A 21,622-nucleotide genomic window follows, 5' to 3' on the forward strand; every position below is an offset into this window, starting at 1 on the left:
TCTTCCCACAGGCCAGTAATGTAAGAGGCATTCGTCCCACTGGTCAACATGCTAATATACTGTGAGCTCTGGATATGGTAACTGTAGCAGGGGTTCCCTGAAGACCTGAAAGTAATTTCAAGTGATGTCGACAAAGGCCAGTATTTAGTTTGTGACCGCACCTTTACTTTCTTTCCATCAGCCTTGTGTCATATGGAATAAAACGGTAAAACAAATGCACAGAAGTCAAAATAATTTATCTGTGCAAGAATGGAAAATTAATGATTTACCGGAGACATGAAGCGGTGCAGAGAAAGTCATTAATCACAGAACTTACCAAAACAAAATTCAGCCTTTGGTCTAAGCTTCGTTGCATCGCTCACCTGTCAGGCAAGAACATAAAATAAAATGAGACCAACAAAAATACATAGACAAAGTTTCCAAATGAAAAGCCAGAGACAGGCTTGCTTTGATTTTGTCCTATAAATCGAAAAAAAGCTTACCTTTGAAATATATGTAAGTTTAAGACACCCTACAGAAGGGGAACCTGCGGGAAGATTCTGCAAAACAGAATATGTGCAGAAATAAAAATAAAATAAAACACATTGAGGAAAACACGAGTGCAATAAAAAAAACCACAACTTATCATGCCTAAAAGTAATAAAAAATATTGACCAATTCTGCTTTGCCAGACCACTGGTAATAAGCTAACCACAAAAGAGTAAAGGGCAGTAGCATAAGAACAAACAAGCGGATTGCTCTGTAAACATTTTTACTGCATCACATGCTGTGCATCAGTGCAGTGTATTTGTTGTTTATGCCTGGCTCACCTGTGGATTGTCCATGTACCAAAGCAGGCTATTCTGACTGGTGTCCAGGATGAAATATCTTCGCAGAAACTTGCCACTGTTTTCATGCTCCTCGATGTCCAGGAAGCCACAAATGCGATTCTGACGATCCACGTAAGGCATGTCTGGACTGGAACATTACCCTGTGTGAAATGAGTCACAGCTTCAATTAACCGTGTGAGGAACTTTATTACAGAAACAAGTACATAGCTAGAATATTAAAGCCCCTCTTTGTCAGACCATGACTTAAATGAAGAGTTAGGAGGCTGGGCAAGATACACTCCTAAATGAACGATAAGCACTTTCAAGTAACTATAAATCAATCAATGATTATGAGTCACTGTTGTATTTAAAGTAGACCTATATTTGAAGGCTAAGACTCGGCTAACTTCATTAGTACAGACTAAAATGGCAAAGTAATCACTAATAAAATTTACTGTTGGTATAAATAATTACAGAAAACATGGAGGGACAAATCCAATCATGTGCCAGTACACAGGCACCTACCCCTTTCCCTTAGCTTGTCTAGAAGTTTAATATAATAAGAGGCACTACAGCTTCAGTTTAAAGCATAACACCGATGGTGTCATGAGGGTGGCCAGTCTAGAAACAGGAAGAGCTGCTAAGTGACAGCTTACACCTACGCACATGGTGGTTGGTTGAACACTGGAATAGATAAAAAAGTGAACCTAGCTGCAGAATTCAAACGTACATACTGCAGTACTGATTAAAGGGAATTCACCTAATGTTGAAATGACTATAACAATCTAAAATAATATTGTATTCTATAAATAACTATGTAGCATATTACAGTCCAATGTCAAGCCCAAGGGCATTTTATATAGTAAAACCTCAACCGTGAACAGTTCTATATCATCCTAAAACTAATCTAAGTATTGAAGAAAAATGACTGGAATCTACTTAAATCTGCAGTCATTTGATATTCCAATCAGTTTTTTCTCTCTTTGTACAGATTGCAATGTTCTGCTTCAAGTACTCCTTCAACAATTCCTGCTGGCTATCCAGCACTGGATTCCTCATCGGGCTGCAAGTGATAACCTAAGCAGGGGCAAATCTCCAGAATTGGATTACAGGATCTCCATACTTATACACAGGGCTGGCAAGAGAACCCAGCAGACTTAGTTGAATATAAAATTCTCCAGAAGATATTGAAAAGGTTAGGCTTGTAAGGGCTTAAAATATGCTACAACAATCTAGGGAGGCAAAGACTTTTAAAAAAAAGAAGAAACAGAGAGAGAAAAAAAACCAGAAAGAACCAAGTCTTTACCCGGCTCAGTATTTGACCTTAACCGGAAGGTTGTGGAGGCTGCTGCTGACAGGAAGACTGTGACTACACCACATGCAGCAGTTTGTTTTTCAATGACAAGGTCTCTTTTGAGAGCAGGTTTAGCCAATTAACGTTTTATACAACCATAACACTTTTGTACCTGCGTATCAAAGCAGTTTTGAGCAACTCCTTGGCCCTTATAAGCCCTAGCGTTGCGTGTCTTTTTTAGGTTTTTATAGGAGTATTTATTCAAGCATTAAGAGGGAACTGCAAAGCTTAAAAGTATGTGTAGACTAAATTCACATTCTTGTCAGCCCCTTGCGTATGCTGGCGAGGTCTACCTACAGAATCTTTGTATTATGTCTCCATCTTTTAACTTTCAGCAGCATGATCTTTCAATCAGAAGTTTCTCTTTTTCTACCTGTATCAAGTCTCACTCTTCCTCTATATTCACCACAAATAAAAATAAAATTAAATTCCATTCTATTATATGACCACAGCAATGTGGTACAGAGTTGAGAATTGGGAAGTACACATTTCTGGCCACTGCAGTCCGAAACATAAAGCTGATGTACGGCTTTATATTGTAGCATTCAATTGGGTAACTAAAGCCACTGCATTCTTATGAAAAACTAATGAAGAGGTTAGTCTTTGTTACAAAAGTCTTGAAGCCCATTCAGCTCTTGTACTGCTTACTTTATATCTAAATGGTTCATATAAGAGCTCCAGTCAGTTTGCCAGAAAAGCCTTCTATATGTGCTGGTCTTGGTTTGTTATTACTAAGGGCTCAACATCCCCAACTAATCATTACCCAAACAAACGACAATGACTTTATTGAATTCTTGTTGGCCATGAAGTTCAGATAGTTTAGCCTGTCATAACTAAAACAGAGGAAAGACAGAAGATGGCTTTATGGCTAAAAATTATTTATGGTGAGCATTTTGAAATTCAGAAGTGTCATAATGGAATCTAACCAGTCAGAAACTATGGTTCTCTTGGCTCTCTTTCATCTCACCACCATTAAAGAACCAATATTGAGAAACAAGGGGCAGGACACACAGGACAGAGGTATCTTCTGAGCTGGAGGCTGTCATTTTAAACATTTTAAACCACCCAAGGTTTCATGAGTTTCTATGAAAACTAATGTTACATTTCAGGTCAACAATACGTAAAAGATTGAAAACAGGTTGTGAAGAAAAGTTTGAAAACAGGTTGTGAAGAAATGTTTACTTACTCTGAACAGAATGTAATGTGAGTGAGTATAAGCTACAAAGGTATCACTTATACTATCGTCATGGGGCAAAGTGATGTTTTGTAAACCACCGAGCTGTGTCCTAAATGGTAACTACCTAAACTCAAAATAGATTATGCTATGATTATATATCTATTATTTATTTATTTTTTTGAAGAAAAGTTTTCCATCAATACTTAACACTTTACAGAAATAAAATTCAAGACCTACAAACACATAGGAGTTCTTAAAATCCAAGTCACCAAATGGGACACAAACAAGACAAAGCTTGTTACAACCCTGCTTTTCAGAAATGTTTTATTGCTTTTAAGGCTCCCAGTGGGAGGATTTTATTCCATTTTTTTTCCAGCATTGATAAAAATAGACAAGTAACAGGGAAATATTTCCAACAGCAATACAAACTTGACAAAGGCTCCACTAAATTCTAAGTAAAAAAAAAAAAGTTAAGGCTTTAACGGACATTGTTACAGCAGCAGTTAATATTACCACAGTGCTCTAGCAATCTCCTGGTTTTACACTGATTAGCCAATACAATAAAACTTTTGGGAGGTTATAAAATATTCACTTCAGAGAGGGTAATACGCTAAAAACCAGATCAAATAGACATGCATAAGGATCTGAATGACTCAGGCAAGAGCAAAATTTTATTGGCATTTTTGTTGGAAGTTTCTGCTATGCAGTGGTTTGTACCAAAAGTGGTCAAAAAAGGAAAACTGGTGAATCAGTGAAGGGGTCACAGGCATTTAAGGCTCACTCAGGCAGGAAGGATAGCCCACTTTCTGCGATCCCAAATAAATACTATAGCATAAATCAGTGCTCAACCCAGAATTTTTTTTTAGTTGGGTGGGAAAAAAATTGTAGGCGGGTGGCAGCCCTTGTGTTGTGATGCAACTTCAATAACCACCCAAAAAGAGCCAGGTGGTTGCTGAAAAATGCCAGGAAGTACACCTGGCTAAAAGGGGCTGGGGAGAACACTGTAAATTGATGAAAATCTTTATGTTGGCCATAAGAGCCAGTGTATTGTAGACTGCTGTGTATGAGACAGTGTAGACCAAACCCTTTCATCCTTTTTAACAGGAATAACTGTTGAAATAACTTTCAGGTCTTCAGGGAACCCCTGATACCATTACTATATCCATAGCTTACAGTACAGCAATGTGGTGGACAGTGGAAAGAATGCCTCTTACAATGCTGACCAGTTGAAAAAATGTCACCCTTACAGATAAGCAAAAGGATCATTGGTGTAACTGACCTGAGAGACACAAACAACGAATTCCGAGCAACCTCTAGAGGAACCCTGGTCGAGAAACATTGGTGTAGACACAGTACCCATGCCAACTGTGACAGCTGAAACAATGAGCATCAGAACTGAACCATGGAGCAATGGGAGCAGGTGGCCAGGTCTGATCTGACCATTTTTAGATAATAGAGGAGGGTAATGTGCATAGAGAGGAGATGGAGTAGTATGAACTATGGGAAGAGTGAGGGCTAGCGAAGGCAATGTGATTTGAATCTTCTGAATCCATGCCCTGTTGGATCAGAGCTTATTTGGAGCCACAAGGGTACCTACACAATATTACACAGGTGGTGATATACATACATATATATATATATATATATATATACACACACACACACACACACCTTTATTAATAAACACGCTTCTTTTAATATATACTGTAAGTGACAGGAAGACAGCTCTATTGAAGGTTAAGTTAGTCACCGCTAAATACCAATATAACAAGTGTGTGAATAATACTGCAAGAGGCTGAATAAAGCAAAATTACAACAGGTCTATCAACCCAAATGAGAATTATTTAGCTAAATATTCCTGCACGTTTTGTCAGCAAAACAGTTCACCGCATTATTTGTCATGAAGTCAAGTACACCATAGGTCATCACGTATTACAACACAAACATGAAACAGCAAAACAATAAAATAAATTTTGCAGAACTGCTCATAAAATGAGTACAAACCTTTTTCTGAATCTGAAATGAGTGATGGTTACTGCAGTAGCAGGTATGCACCCTATATTGTATACCAATTGGTGTCATTTACAAAGGAAAATCATTTTAGTTTATGTTTGCACAGTGTCATTTGACTACATGCCCAACATTTCAGGTTGCAGGGCAATAAGTGGTAAGACCTTGCAACAGAGGTCCTAAATGCTCTTTTCATAGATATATGTCCTTACGACAAGGATACTGGAGGGAAAGCTGTCCACCAGTGTAAATAGTGAGCTGTTGGGGACCTGCAATCATCCAAGAGAAGCACTTAGAGAATTCACTCTTTAAGATTAAATTAACTTTCAGCTTCCCTTGCTATAATCTTATCTGCACCCTGGAGCTTATCACATTCCAAGATGTGACACTTTACAAATTATAGGATAGAGGATGTGACTTTCTTCCTTTTTTTGCAATAGAAATTAAAAAGCTACAAGATCAAACTACAGCCTGCGTGCATCCTAACGCTGTGCTTCATCACAGCAGTGTGTACCTCCATAAACGGCATTGTGGCAATACTACAGCTGCCTTGTATGCCAGCAGGCAATCTCTCAATAATTGAAAATTTCACAGCTGGGTTATTATTGTTGAGATTATTATTATTAAAGATTTATATAGCGCCAACATATTATGCAGCGCTGTACATTAAATAGGGGTTGCAAAAGACATACGAACACAGACAGTGACACAGGAGGAGAGGACCCTGTCCCAAAGAGCTAACAATCTAGAAGACATGAAGGATCAGGTACACTAAAAAAGCAGGGGAAAAAAAATGTGTCTAAGGTTAGAAGGTAAAATAAAATATTGATTTTATTTTAGGCCTTGTTCACACTAAGAGAAGCAGTTTCTTACAGCAAATATCAATCAAAGCCAAACTTGCTTATTATCACTGAAATAAATGAGAGCTGTTAATAGATTTTTTTGGCTATTTTCAAGCAGCCCAGTTGCTTTGCAGGTGACCACCTCCTTGAAAAGTTTTGAAGACCTAAATAGAAACATTTTCTAAATGCCTGCTAAGCTTTTTTTAAACAGTTAAGCATTTAAAGGGTGTTTTGGAAGGGTTTGTGAGAATGAATTCCAAACAAATTATGTGTTTATACCTCCTATGATCCTTATGCAAGAAAAACCACACAAAAAAAACACACTTATAACAGTTTGATTTAGCATAGAAATGTCTGCAAGAAACACCTGCATCAGCTCCCTGGAACCTAGCATTTGAAACTGTCCATCCGGAAACTATTTTTGTATTTATAGTTATAGAAGACAGTACACAAATGTAGCTGTTGCCAAAAAGTATCAAATATTTTTTTCTAAACACTCCACATTTAGAGATCGATTCCCACAAATGCTGTAAAGAAAGGGAAGGTTTCTTAACCGTGCAACTCCTGGTGGCTTTCACCTTGGTGCTCCTCGGTTGCTCGCATTGCAGCGCTCATTCTTAAAGAATGAATCAACACACTAATTACTAAACATCAGGAGGGAAGCTGTAGGGCACCTCTATAAACAAAGAAGATGCAATTTTCTTTTCATTGTAATAATAGGCTGCTTTAACAATAATCCCTTAATGCACAAACAAAAATGTGGAGAAAAAAAACACTGGAGAGTCTGTCAAAGTTCCCAATGGTGGACATTCTCTCCATAGTACTGGGGATCTTCTCACGCATGAACAGAAAAATAAAAGACGGGCAGAATATCATCAGAAATGACATTCATGGCCCCACTTCTACTCTTTTACAACCACTTTCATGTACAGGTGGAAAAACTGCACAGACTATCACCTTTGGCTAAAAAAGTGATCTCAATCACAATATTGCTATCCAGCAATAAAATTTTATAGTTTGTGCCCAATGGGTTTCAAAGGTGATTTTGGTAAATCCTGATAAATGAGGTAGAACAATGGATGGCCCATTACAATTTACAAAACTCGGAATGATATAAATCATACAGATTTTTATATTTTCATGATTGCACTAGTTGTTCATTGACTTACATTCCAAGTTGTCTGGAGTTGGTCTTAGCGAGTTCACATCTCCTTTCCCCTGCAGCTACTATTGTCCATGTAGTAACAAAGCACAAAACATTTCCTGTGACACTTATGCATCACACTATAAACGGTAAAATATTAATAGTATCAACAATTGACATCATTAAAACAAAAGAAAGTCTACCTGCTGACAGATTAAAACATATTACACAATATTACTGCAAGATATTTTTTTTTCTTTAGCCAAGCCAGAAAACAGCTAATTAACACTCCAGAAGAAAGCAAGTCTGCCTTTTGCAAACAGTCTCGTCTTCCACTTTTCTTTGACTCTTCTAGCAACACATACTTATCAGTGCAGTCAACAAATTACAAGCTGCAACGGTGGAATTAGCAAACAAATATACTATGTCTGGAGGTGTGGGACCACTACCTGCAGCCTAAATCTTTTGGTGGCCTTAGCAGGTGGATCTCCAAGTCACAGCCACTGGCTCCTTAATGTTTAGTGGCCCCCTGCTGAATGTTGGACAGCTTGTTGGCCCACTTACTTTCCCTACAACAGAAAGGGGAACAAGACCTTCATCCTCACAGATAGTCTAGGAACTTAAAGCAGATTTAAGGATCTACTTTGAAGAATCCACAATCAGGCAGGTCATTAATGCAGAAAGGGACAGGCGAATATCTTCTTCTACCTGCCTGATTGCACTGGCTATCTGGCAAGTGAAGGTGTGCATGTGCAGCACCAGCTTTGGTTGCAAGGATACTTGGCAAAAATAGCTTTCTTTGCATGTGACTGTAATGAATTAACTCTAGCATGTATGCACAGGAGTTATGGCATCCTAGCCGGGCTAATTGAGATGGTAAAAGATAACTTGGTAAAAAAAAAAAAAGAAGATGGAGGTGACCTGCGATGGAACAGACCACAAAACACAAAAAAAAAAAAAAAAAACATTTTTTCCATTCTCCAACATAGGTAAGAAATATTGTAAAAGGACTGACCTTTTAATTGCAAGGTGCCTTACTGTCATTTATTAGGGGGCATTTATTAGGAAATCATGTGTAGCACATAAATTATGTTTCTTTACTGACAATTCTCAGATGCAGATATACAAAATGATTAGAAATGAACATAAAATGTTGCTGTACCCACTCCTCCCTCTCCCATATGAATATGCCCGTGCTCACCAAGAGAGTCCAGATAGATAAAAATGACATTTAGTAGTGTTTAAATTTATTCACTTCCTCTTTAGAAACATTCTAAATTTATACTAACAACTATTACTGCTGAACATGTGGAATCCTAAAAGTATGCATGTAGGATATGATGGACTGTAACACTTTTTAAACTGCTTGAGTGAGTTTTAAGGTGTACACCACCGAAAGTTAAATATATGCCTTGAGATGCATACAAGGAACAAAGTTTACCGTTTTGATGATTTACTTGTATTGTCTAGTCTTGGAGTAGCACATCAGGCTGATGCCTCCTGGTTTGCAATACAAAAGAGGCACTCCCATACATACCTAGGGCCTTTTCACACCAGGGTGAACAGTCGTCACCTTTGGGGCACACAGCAACTGCTGCTTGGCTCGAGTGATAAACCGCACTACATGTAACCAGACTCGCATAGTGCTAAGGCAGAAACTTTCAAACAACAACCATGAGGCCAAAAGTGATTTGCTTCTCTTGGGAACTGTGCCGTTATTTGCAAAAGTCACATGCAAAATACAGTTCCAAAAGGATTGTGGTTGAGCTTGCAGCAGAATGCTACCACACTGTTCTGAAAAACTGTGAGTTCCCTTACAACTCATATTCAGTGTAAAGCTTCCTCAGAGCCACAAATAAGATTTAAAGCAGCATGAACCCCTTAACAATAAAAAGTGATTTAAGTTTTAAAAAATTAATTGTAGAACACTTGTTTTTATCACTTACAAAGCTTTTCTTTTAGATGTGTCCCAGCCCTGTTTGTTTCTCAGCGATTTCTTAAACTTTGCTTGGAAGTGCAAACACAAGCACTATCCCATACCCTGACTTGAGGACTACATGTGTGGATCAATTACTGGTGGGCAGAGAAGATGTCTTCCAACTGTGCTGCTGGTCTGTGCCGAATGCCCCCCACACCAGGGCACAGTACAGCATCTCCCCCTGAGAAAACCTACATAAGGCAAATATATGGGCAGATATTCAAAGCATTTCACGGTTCTTGCTTTAAGCTAACTACTGGGTGTAAACCAGTTCTACTACAATAAAGCAGTCTGTATGAGAGCTTTCTGCATGCCTCTTCATGATTTTTCAACCTCCACTGAGCAGCAACAAGGACCAAACCACATTTTTGAGATAGTGATGCCTACTTGTCTGACAGCCATTTGAACAGATGTATGTAGGAAGAAATGTATCCATGAATGTAAAGCATTTCTACTTCCTCTTATCTACCAATAAGACCTGTGTTACTAGCAATCCTACACAATAACACAATGCAGTCCTGTAATAATATCAAACCGACATGAAAAAAAGAAAACCCAACTGCTGAATTGCACTCTTGCAGAATTTAGATTTAAGAGTCCAACTGTCCTTAGGGCTAGAATTGCTCTTACACTCTGCAAAAACAAGCCGAGTGTCACCCAACATTGCAGCATGGCTGCCCGCTTATTGTAAATGGCATGCCAACACATCAAGCAGTTTAAAATTTGCATGCATTTTTCTTTTTTCAGAGAAAAGACGGTTCACTGTGCACTGTAGTTTAAACATGACAAAGCAGCCCTTATAGCTAAAAATCTGTTGAGCACTGCAGAGTGCCCCTAAAAATGTACTCAGGTGAGCCTAGGTGATGAGGATATGGAGGGCAGGAAGAGGCAAGGAGTGTCAAATACTGTTGCTTATCACACTTTATTTTGCAATAAATGGTTGTCTGTGAGAAAGGTCAGATGAGGGAGATATAGCTAGGATGGGTACACATGTGAACTCACTGTCGCTGCAGCCAAACGATCATGCTTATGTTGGGCACAAATCAGACGTGTACAGTGGTTCCCTGGTGCCGTTCATCGATCCATCCTGGTGGATCAGTGAATGACCGAAGAAGGCAAGACCACTTATATCAGGGGTGTGAAACTCAGGCCCGTGGGGCAAATCTGGGCCGCACTGTAATTATATTTGACCCGCAAGAAAATACCAAATGTCCACTAGAGCTGAACTGGCAGTAAACATGTGGTACATGCACCGCTAATACTACAAATCCCAGAATGCCTTTCTGGGGCATCAATCAAGACCCACCCACGAACCCCCAGTGATCCCATGTACAATTCCCAGATTTTGCCTGTGATGCCTGGGGGTATCAAACCAAGTAAGGGAATCCCAAACCATGGAGATCACTGATGTAGATCTACACATTTGGTCCGCAGCAACACCTGGAAACTCTCACTAGCCTGGCACAGGGCTCATCAGCAAATTATGAGGGTCCACCACAACCTGGTTCCTAATTTCATTAAAGTTTGGATGAAGCTTAGACACAGTACAACATTTGTTCACTCTTCTTCAATCAAAGGAAAGAGTTAAGTATTATTCAAAAAATGTTTCCCAGTTAATTAGAAAATCGTCTTCATTTATAATCACTTCCAATGATCGAGAAACGCTCTCTACTGCAAATTCTTAAAGTTTATGGCTCAGGTCAAAACAACTCAGAGGTTCCATCCACACATTCTGTCTATCCACCTGTCCTGCTTGGAATATTCCCAAAACTCTTGACTCAACTTACTGTGATTTCAACATTTTTGTCTAACACTAGCAGTACGCTTCCCACAGTGCTGTCACTTCTTCTGTCCTTCTCAGGCTACAACTTTATCCAACGTCTCCTCTTCTTGCTTACTCTTTTCTTCTCTTCTCTTCTAACACCTTTTGGCTCCTCTCCTTTCTGTGCCCATCTTCTACACACTTTTTGCTCATCACCTTTTCTCTGCCAACACTTTTGTGATCAGCTCACCTTAGTCAACTTTCTGCATCTCTAAGCTTACACTTTTCTGCTTATCTCCCCCTCCCAGTTCTGTGCCCGTCTTCGAGTCTATGCCCATCTCACCATCTCCTCTTATAGCTCTGTGCCCACCTCCCGCTCTAACCCTATAACTCTGTGCCCATCTCCCCCTCTCCACCTAAAGCCCTGTGCCCGTCTCCCCCTCTCTGCCTCTGTGCCCATCTCCCCCCCTATCCCTGTACCCATCTGCCCGTCTTCCTCTATAGCTCTGGGCCCATCTCCCCATCTTCTCTTACAGCTCTGTGCCCGTCTCCCCCTCTTCGCCTATAGCTCCGTGCCCATCTCCCCCTCTCCGCCTATAGCCCTGTGCCCGTCTCCCCCTCTCCGCCTATAGCCCTGTGCCCATTTCCCCCTTTCCGCCTATAGCTCTGTGCCCATTTCCCCCTTTCCGCCTATAGCACTGTGCCCGTCTCCCCCTCTCCGCCTATAGCCCTGTGCCCGTCTCCCCCTCTCCGCCTATAGCTCTGTGCCCGTCTCCCCCTCTCCGCCTATAGCTCCGTGCCCATCTCCCCCTCTCCGCCTATAGCTCTGTGCCTGTCTCCCCCTCTCCGCCTATAGCTCTGTGCCCGTCTCCCCCTACAACTTTCTGATCATCTCCCCTCCCAAGCTACAAGTTACCTCCAGACTCCCGTTTTCCACCTCTAACTTTGCACCGTCTCCTCTTACTATGGTCCCTCTGTGCTCCTCTCTGTCCATACCCCTGCACCCATGTGTGCCCTCTCTGCCAGTCTCCCGGGTGACGGCCCTCCTCCTCCTATATTTATATTGGGACCTGTCAGTGCTCGGGGCTGTCACCCCATAGATATACGTGTATCATGCAGTGTGTATAGCGGAGGTCTCACCTGTACAGACCGCTCTCACATCAGCCGGTATACCCGGTGCTGGCTTTGCTCCCTGCACACCCACTCCGGGTCACTCGTCCACACCCGCACGTCACTTTCTTCCCCTCCCCGCTCTGTCTCCGAGCCTCGACACCCCCAAGATGGCCGCCGCTTCCCGCCTCTCAACCAATCCATTGCCGGTGTGCTCGTGACGTCATCGTAAGCTTCCCACCCCTCCCTGTCTCGCTGTATGTCCGCTCAGACACATACCTGGCGAGTGACGTCACTGCTCACCGCCAGGAGTCAGTGACTTGTGGAGACTTTTGCTGGGGCTTTATCTCCATATTACAGAGAAATGCCTCAGGCTGATAAATCTTTATTGTATGAACCAAATTAAAGTAGAACTCTGGACACTAACAAACAAACATGACTTATTTATTACTAAAAACTATAGCTTATAACTTACCCTAAGACAGAAGTGGCAACACTGCAGTGTGATTCCATTGCAGAACAAATGTTGTCACCCTACTACCTGATTAACAAAGCTTTCCAAGGCTGCAGAGGATACGCTTTCATCAGTGAAGCTGGGTTATCCTGCAAACCTGGATTGGATCTGGTCCAGGATTGAAAACATTTCCTAAAAAATAGCAAATGATTTAAAAAAAAGGAGAGAACCCTGCCCCGAAGAGCTTACATTCCCATATGTCATATTATTCACACAAATGTTGTGCTGACCCTTTGGTTCCAATATTGACCTGTTGCAATGTAAGAAGTCCTGACATCACTACAACTAATCACCAACAAAATCCCAATCCAGACATTTTTAGATGGTGGTAGCCCACACAGTTCTCATTTCAGGTTTCCTTTAAGATGTTGGTAACTCTGACATATTATTATAATCTAGTTATAATGAAAAGTATCGTGTTCACTGTCAACATCCATAACTCTCATAGCAATCATAACATTCATGTCTACGAAACATCAACATGAGACAGGGAAAACATTCAGTTTATATTCACCCCTCTAATGCTTCCTATTCATTCTCTGCCTTTTCACTGTCCTCCTTCCCCAGAACCTAAGCTTCTCATTAGCGGGGTGACAGATGGGCAGAGTGCAATATCAATGCCAATAATATAAATTCTTTAATATTACTTGTCCCTGTATGAGCAAAACAATAAAATGTCATCAAGTCAACCATAGGTGAGATATAAATTGTGGAGTCTCCTGTGATAACGCTGTTCTTTATTGCAATGTGGATAACATTTATGGCACCCCTTAAATAATTAGCCTTGTTCCTTCAGGACATACAATGCCCAAACCATTGTTATATGGGAGGGTTTGTTCCAGGTGATCTGGGTATGAAATACTTGGATTATGTCTAAGGCTGCGCACACACGTGCAATAATTGTCATTGGAATAGATCTGTCACAATCCTTTCCAACGACAAAAGACTGAGCGATGAATGAACGAGTGCTGTACATACATCCCGTTCTGCTCTATAGAGAGGGAAGGGGGAGAATGACGGAGCAGAACCCAGGAATGTATTGGGGCGAGCACACATGGGCACACCATGCCCTTACTTTTTTTCAGGAATGAGGCGTTTGTTTACATAACAATGATGCGCTTGCCATGGATAGTACTGTGCCCCCTCTTTTTTTACGACTACACCCCTGACGGCACCCCACTGCGCTCTCTTCACTTCCATTACTATTGTTCATCGTTCGTGGATCCGCCAGGATTTGTACACACACCAGATTCTCGTCCATAATCAGCCCTGAGGTGATTATCGGACAAGAATCATCTGATGTGTGTACGTAGCCTAAGGCTGCATACACATGTGCAATAATTGTCGTTGGAACGGAACGTTCATGATCCTTTACAACGACTAATGACTGCACGATGCATGAACGAGTGCTGTACATACATCATCATTCTGCTCTATGCAAAGGGGGAGAACGACGGAGCGGCACCCTGCTGCGCGCTCTCCCCCTTCGCTTTCATTAAGATCGTTCCCCAGCCATCATCCGTGGATTCGCTGTACACACAACAGTTTCTTGTCCGATAGCGGCCCTAAGCCAATTATCGGGGGAGAACCATTGGACGTGTGTACTTAGCCTAAGGGTTTGTTCCAACCGAAAACAAATACACAATGGAGGTTGGAATATCATGCAGTGTAGGTGTTTCCAGTGATATTTTTGGAATGCACCCAAATTCACATAAAGTAAAGGCACATTCATAGTTATTTCACTACTAAAGCTGGATTTATAAAGTGTTTATCAGCATCATTTACAGAATATCTGTCTCCTAGAATGTAAGCTCTTCGGGGCAGGGTCTCCTCTTCCTGTGTCACTGTCTGTATCTGTCTGTTATTTGCAATCCCTATTTAACTATTTATTTGTAATATGTTGCTATATAAAACTTGCTTTTAATAATTATAATAATAATAATAATAATGACATTCACTACTCTGTTAGTGATGAACACCATACACCACAGGGATCAGTATTGTTTGTGTCAATGAATAGGATGCTTACATTTTTTATTACATGATGATAGTCAGTCAGGAAATTTTCATACTGCAATCAAACCACCGATTGCCAACATACAAAATTTGGTCACCTTGTTGTTGTAAAAGGGGAGACTAGATTTAAAAAAAATCTGAGGAGAAGCAAAGAGTGATCTGATTATTATATATTACTTACATTAGATTGTTAATTATTCTTTCATTTATTTTTATATGTCAATTTACTCTATTATACAGTGAGCTGTACATATTAGTAGCAGAAGTTTTATGAGACATGAAAGTTATTTGAAGAGTTTCCCCCCAGTAAAAAGAAAGGCTGTCTTGATCAAATCCTGCATAGATGATCTGTAGTATTCTAGAAAACTTGACATGATGGGTTCATCAGGTTTCCTTGTTACAATAGTACTTAGGCTAATATCCATGATTTTCCTCCATTGTCCATTTTCCTTTAAAATTTATAAGCGTGGTGAATTTGACTTTCAGATCACCCCTGCTTTCTTATTGACTTATATGGAGAGAGAAGCAGTCCTGACATGACAAATGCCCATCAACATCAAGGGAAATGTATGGAAACATACATTGAAGAGGCCTGTGCTGCTGTTGCAATTTCAACATTATCAGTCTTCGGGTTGCAATGGGGCAATACAGAATCAAAATGAATGAAACTAGCAACCAAAAATACAGCATGTACCTCATGATTTTACCTGAAAAATCAGGACCAAGATGTAGATATTGAAGATGATGAGCATAGAAGTGGTGGTATGCAAGAAGCCTCTATATTTAAAATAAAAAAATAAATAAATATATATATATATATATATATATATATATATATATTCAAGAAACTATGCAATGGCAGAAATAAAAAAAAATAAATGAGATTATTAATATTTCCCAATGATTTTTTACATACCTTTAAATTTCCCTAGTTAGCAATTAAAGCATCAGTGTATTCACAATTGAAGAGAACGAAGGCATATAGAGATTCTTCTATCTTGTTACATACATGGTTAGGCAACAATTATCTGGAGGGCAGAGAAAATTCCTAATTCGAAAAATGTAAAGTTGGTCATTTTATTTACAGCCGTGCTTCCACAAATAATAACACACATTATCTGCTCCATTACCATTTATATGTTGTATACATTACTACTCGGAGTGTGAAGGTCACTTGGGGCAAGCTATTCATTTGCTTTGCCCTTGCTAGTCTTTTTTTTTAAAACTGTAATATTGCGCTTACTGAGCATTCAGAATTGAATTGCTTTTTTATTTTATGAATAATTGGAATCTGCAATCATATTAGAGCTATTGTTGATGCAGATAACAGAGAATAGAAGGAGGCCACATATGAAGTAACCATGGCAGTGCAAGGGTAACCCATAGCATCCAGTCAACAATCATTGTTCTTTGTTCTGACCACTGTAAACCAATGAAAGGGGTTAATTCATATCATGGTTCGCTCTGCCTTGGTAAAGAAATCTGTCATTGTTAATTATAGGACAGATAAGGATACTAATTACCTATTTTATGGTATCTCCAAGAAGCATATGTATCTCCATACAAATTACAATGCAGAAGTTATCTAAAAATGTTATGGTTTCGACATCTTAAGAGTCAGAGAAACAATCTATGTGAGTCAATATTTTGCTCTCCATAGACAATAGATGGCTGTTTGTTGCAAGAACATGGAACATTCTCCCTTCTCTCATATCTCTAACATAAGGCTGGAGTTCTGTATTCAGCCACGAAATTACAACACTGCAAGAGATTTATTGGTGCAGCGTTAATGTTTTCAGCTTAATTAGGAGGTTTGGAGCTCCCTGGAATTCTAGCAGGTTCAATAGGTTTTGTTCTGCACTTCCAACATTGGAGGACTATATGTTTTTCAGAAGTGTGCTATTTTTGTTGCTTTGAGCAAAATTTTAGCAAATTCAGTAGTTCCATGGTGACATCAGTTTGCATTACTTGTCACATATCAGATAACTTCTCCTGCCAGCTCCTGTGCTGTTACAATATGATTAGTTCTATGAATGTAGAAGACAACCTGTAATCAGAGTCAAACTCTGGCCCGAAACGTCCTTTTTTTGGCCCCCAAAAGAATTCTTAACATGAATTGCGGCTGGCCCACCACTACTGCAATCTGTAGTAACGGCGGGCCAGCTGGTAATCATATTAAGCTTCTGTTCTACAGACGTGGGTGATGCCGCTACTACTATTCCCGGCATCACTCGTGTCTATAGACCAGTGGCCTCTCTGCCTATGCGTGGCCCCGCATTTTATAGACGTAAGTAATGCTGGGAATTGTAGTCGCGGCATCACTTGTGTCAATTGAACTGCAACCTATGCGTGGACCCCGCAGAGTTTATACTGACAGGTAAGCCAGAGAATTGTGCCAGAGATTGCAGCGTTAAACCAAATGAATGCAGCAATTCACTTGGTTTCACATTGCATTTTCTGGCAAAGTAAAACAATTAGAAAAAACAATAAGAAGAAACAAGACTACTTACCCTACTATACTACTGACAACCATGCAGATTACACCAAAGTGAAAGTTTTGTCACACTCCAAAAGCAAAAAAAATCCAAAAGACTTCTCTTCTGCATAGCTAATTGTGGTCTTTTTATTTTTCTATCATGCAGTACTCTAGGGATCTATTTATAAAGCTATTTATGAATCTGGCATTCACTAAATCATCTCCTTGTAATCTCCCAGGTTCATTCATTTCAACAGCAGTAATTGATTCTCCACCAGGGAATGTTTCCTTGAATGTCAGATTCACTGCTTTATAAATAGACCCCTAAGTGTCGAGGGCACACTCATTCTACACTTGGTCTAAGTTTTGAATTTCAACCCTCTGTGTATTTGAGTTTGACACCCCTAATCTAGTTATTTGTAAGTATCTGAATAGTTGACACTGTAGGTTTGTAATTTCAATAACTGCAATTTATATATAACAGGTTTTGTTACTGCATAAACAACAGTTCTATGTCATGCAAACACAGCTTGTATCTTTATTATCTTTATTGATTGTTGTGCGCTATGTGTATTATTAGGACAGTGACGTGTCTTTATACAAAGAGCATTTTACAGCGTGTTGTTTGCTAAACAGTGTTCTTAATATGCAAAATATGTTCTAATACTGATGGCAGGACTGATGGTTTTATATGATGATGTGATCCTTTTTAATTAAACTGGAAACAAATTCATTGCTTACCTAGTTCTGAAGATAATAAACATGTCTCTTAAGCGCTAACAACATTTTTCAGTGATGGTGACAGCTTCTAATATCTTAAAAAATATTTAATGTTGATTGTGCTTTCTTATGTGTGCAATTCACATATCGTGTAGAATTAGACTGCAGTGCAATACACAAACATTCTAAAACAGTAATCCACAAAAAAGAAAGCAAGATAAATACATTTTTGTGATTAAAAGGTATCAGGAATATAGACCGCATACAAACATGCAATTTTTGTCATCATTTTTGCGATCATTTCCAGCAACAAGGGGTCACAAATGAATGAATGAGTGCTGTACACAAAGCTCTATTTTGTTCTATGGAGAAGGGAGGGAGGAAAAGGAGATTCTCCATTGCCTTGTACATTGGTCCTTCTCTGTCCATTGTTGATGGATCTGTTAAGACGGAACCATGGACGATGTTGAGTTTCAGCTTAACCCATGTCAAATTCTTGCCTGTAATGAGCCCAACTGTTTGTATCGGGCAAGAGTCATCTGACGTGTAGACATAGCCTTAGTCTACAAAATGTAGAAATAATACAAGATTTTGGTGGTAATGTCACTCCATGAAAATGACCCAGGGAGTCACCAGGTGACTAAAATAAAGAAAGAGGTTAAAATCAATACCAAACCCATAAATCTAACTGTGGTCCCAAAAGAGCACTAAGCTTAGATATGTTGAATAAATGTAATAAATCCTTAATTAAACACATCAATGTTGTTTTCTGCATGTTCATTTATGCTCTACTAGCACATGTGCATCTTTACAATATTTAAGGATCTGAAGATAATTGTTATACCAGTGTGCTTTTATCAGCTCTCATGTCATATCTGATCACATGTGCAAAACAACATCATGCCCAACACTAAGATGGCACCAACCATGGCTGCAAAATGATGGGAGTTCCTGTTTAAGAAGGATCAAACAGCAAATATCAAGCAGGGTGGCTTACTCTTTCATACTCAATGAAAAAAGAAGTCAAAGTCTATTTATTAAAATTTGAAATATTTTGAACTTAAAATTTAAAATGCCAACATCGTCACCAAGTCTTCTGGGTTTGGGTCCTCAGTTGATTGGCCAGAATGGGATCAGATACCTCCTGTATCCCTGCATTTATTCATTCTTAGAACCAAGGTATACTGGAATTGGAATGCACAGCTCAGTGTACGTTCAACAGAAGACAACAGTTTGTTTTATTGCAAAATTATACATTGCCTGGCCCTTTTGTAATGAGGAACCAGCCTGTTCAAAATGTTTTGTTTTTAATGTTTCATTTTGCTTAAATTATCTGATTAATGGCATAAATTACTAAAGCATGAATAGCAATAAGCTGGAAAGAAATAGCAGATATTTGGACAGGAAAATTCCCTCTGTCAAAGTCCCAATGATTGTTTATTCACTTAGCTGCATCTTATCTCACTTTACACTTTAATAAATCATGCCCCATGCCAGTCAGTGTCCATTTGTTTCATTCGGTGTCTGTCTACAGCTGCCTGCAGTTATTTACAGAATATTTTTGTAGACCAAACGTTTCATGTGTCTACTATTTTACAATTTTCTCACGGACACAACACCTCATTAGAGCAATGCCCAGCCATTAGGTACATTGTTGTACAACTTCCAGAATTTAAAAAAACAGTACCAAAATGGTCATTTTATGAGCAACACAATTGCAACATATACAAATAGTAAAAAAAACACACAATGATAATGCTTTATTACCTTATAAATATAGTTTATTGTATAAAAATGTTACAGTTTCACTTAAAAGTTTTAGGTTTAATTTAAAGCAAAACTAAGCCTTAACATTTAAAAAAAACACAATCAAGTTCTTTATTGCCAAAGGGACAGTTATGTCATTCTGGCCCGGCCAATGAGGATAGCAGAAGACCTTGAACCTGGGAGAGGAGCAGGTAAGGATGTTGGCACCAACAAAGGAAAAAGAATGAGTGAGTTTAGTTTAATGATTGCACAAAGGTAGGTACGTTTGTTTTATTGCAGGTGAAAAATCTGCTGCCCTTTCTGCAACCTGTCTGCACACAATTTTTCATTTTCTGATTTAGTCTGACTTTAATATAACTTTCAAAGACCCATATAGAGTTGCCACCATGCATTTACTCTAGTTATGGCTGAATGATATTTCCAAAGGCCGTTTTCCTGACAGCAATGGACCATACCTGCTTAACGTGTGTTAAAATAACCAGGCCAGTAACAAAGTGGGGGCACACCACCCATGAAGGACCTTCATTGCAAGATTCAAAAATATTTTTACAAAAAAGGAAAATGATTTTTGAAAGTCCATTGGCATTTCGACGTTTAAAAGAGTGACGGAGTTTACATATTCTTTGAAGCTAATCTGAAGACAAAGGGTATAGTTTTACCATTTTCTGAATATTCATGTTCTATTCAGGGAATCCATTATGTCTGTCCTTGTACAATGTCACAGGCTGTCACAGACAGTAAAGAACAAACCAGCAGTGGATTGTGTGCATTATGCTACAAGAACAGTCAATGCCATGGTGGGGGGGTCATGTTAATCTTTCACTTCTTCATTTAACAATGACCTAATTGAGCATGGTCCCCCCTCCCCGCATGGTCATGCCATAGTACAGAACATTGATTATGGCACCGCAGATCTACTGAAATGGTATGAGGTCAGTTCTTTTCGGATTCATGTTAAAAAGTTGGTTTTAATTCTCATAACCGGCTGAGTGAGTCACTGGTACATCGTACAAAAAGTGCTGAGACAAGGACTGGGGCTTGTGCTAGGAAAACAAAGTTAGTACGAGGGGGGCTGTGAAGAGAAGCAGTTTCCAGGTAAAGCTTTGCCTACTTATGTTATTGGGATATTTGATAATTAAAAAATACAGAGTTCTGGAGATGCAGAAAGCTTGTGGCCTTTACCTCCTTCCACATTCCGAAAACAATTGACCTGAGACTGTATTCATGACATATGACTATGGTATGGACATTAGATTGTGAGCTCCTTTGAGGGACAGCTAGTGACACTACTATGGACTTTGTGAAGTTCAGTGTAATATGTTGGCGCTATATAAATACTAGGTAATAATAACAATTAATAGGCTCTGTCAGTTCATTATGGTCTCATCTAGTTACATATATTTGATTTCACCCCAATGCCACTGACACATAACACCAAGGTAATATTTGCCTTTGGCTCATTTATGTCTTAAATTGACCTTTCATAATCAGCAGATCAACACATGCTTTACCAGTATGTTTCTAAAACACAGTAAGTTGTGGGACCTAATAGAAAGATTTAGGCTCATCCATGATGCCTAGCATGAAGGTGGTCACACACAGAGGAACCTTTTTTGCAGAAACAAGCAATCATCACCTTAGGTAAACTTTTTGTTATATAGTGCATGTCAGATGAACTCCTGATTGTTACTTATGAGTCAGTATTGGAAACAGTGTTTCCCCTTTTTCCAGTGTTTCAGTAGAGGAGATTTTATCACACTCTTGACTTTACTGTTTTTCATAGCCTACTCTATAATCCTACAGCATTCTCTATATGGAAGGATTATCACCCAACTACACCATTGGGTTTGCATTGGCAAACATAAGCATTGCACATAGCAATTTTGTCATACGTAGGCTGTCTGCTAAAAAAATCCCATAGTTATAAAGATTATACACAAAAA

At 39.4% G+C, this 21,622-nt stretch overlaps 1 protein-coding gene across 3 annotated transcripts in view; it reads right to left on the reverse strand.

Moving 5' to 3' along the window:
- The window catches only part of PLEKHA1 (pleckstrin homology domain containing A1), a 35,115-nt gene extending 22,748 nt beyond the window's left edge, over nucleotides 1-12,367 (reverse strand). For all 3 annotated transcript variants that reach the window (XM_072425097.1, XM_072425098.1, XM_072425096.1), the window contains exons 1-4: nucleotides 12,217-12,367; nucleotides 810-970; nucleotides 483-539; nucleotides 317-362 (exon numbers count right to left, since the gene is read on the reverse strand). In XM_072425097.1, the coding sequence (XP_072281198.1) occupies nucleotides 317-362; nucleotides 483-539; nucleotides 810-950 (244 nt within the window). In that variant the 5' untranslated portion in view covers nucleotides 951-970; nucleotides 12,217-12,367. The remainder of the gene's footprint in view (nucleotides 1-316; nucleotides 363-482; nucleotides 540-809; nucleotides 971-12,216) is intronic.
- Between the last annotated feature and the right edge of the window lie 9,255 nt (nucleotides 12,368-21,622).

Source organism: Pyxicephalus adspersus, chromosome 10 (assembly GCF_032062135.1).
Source record: "Pyxicephalus adspersus chromosome 10, UCB_Pads_2.0, whole genome shotgun sequence".
In the NCBI taxonomy this organism is placed as follows: domain Eukaryota; kingdom Metazoa; phylum Chordata; class Amphibia; order Anura; family Pyxicephalidae; genus Pyxicephalus; species Pyxicephalus adspersus.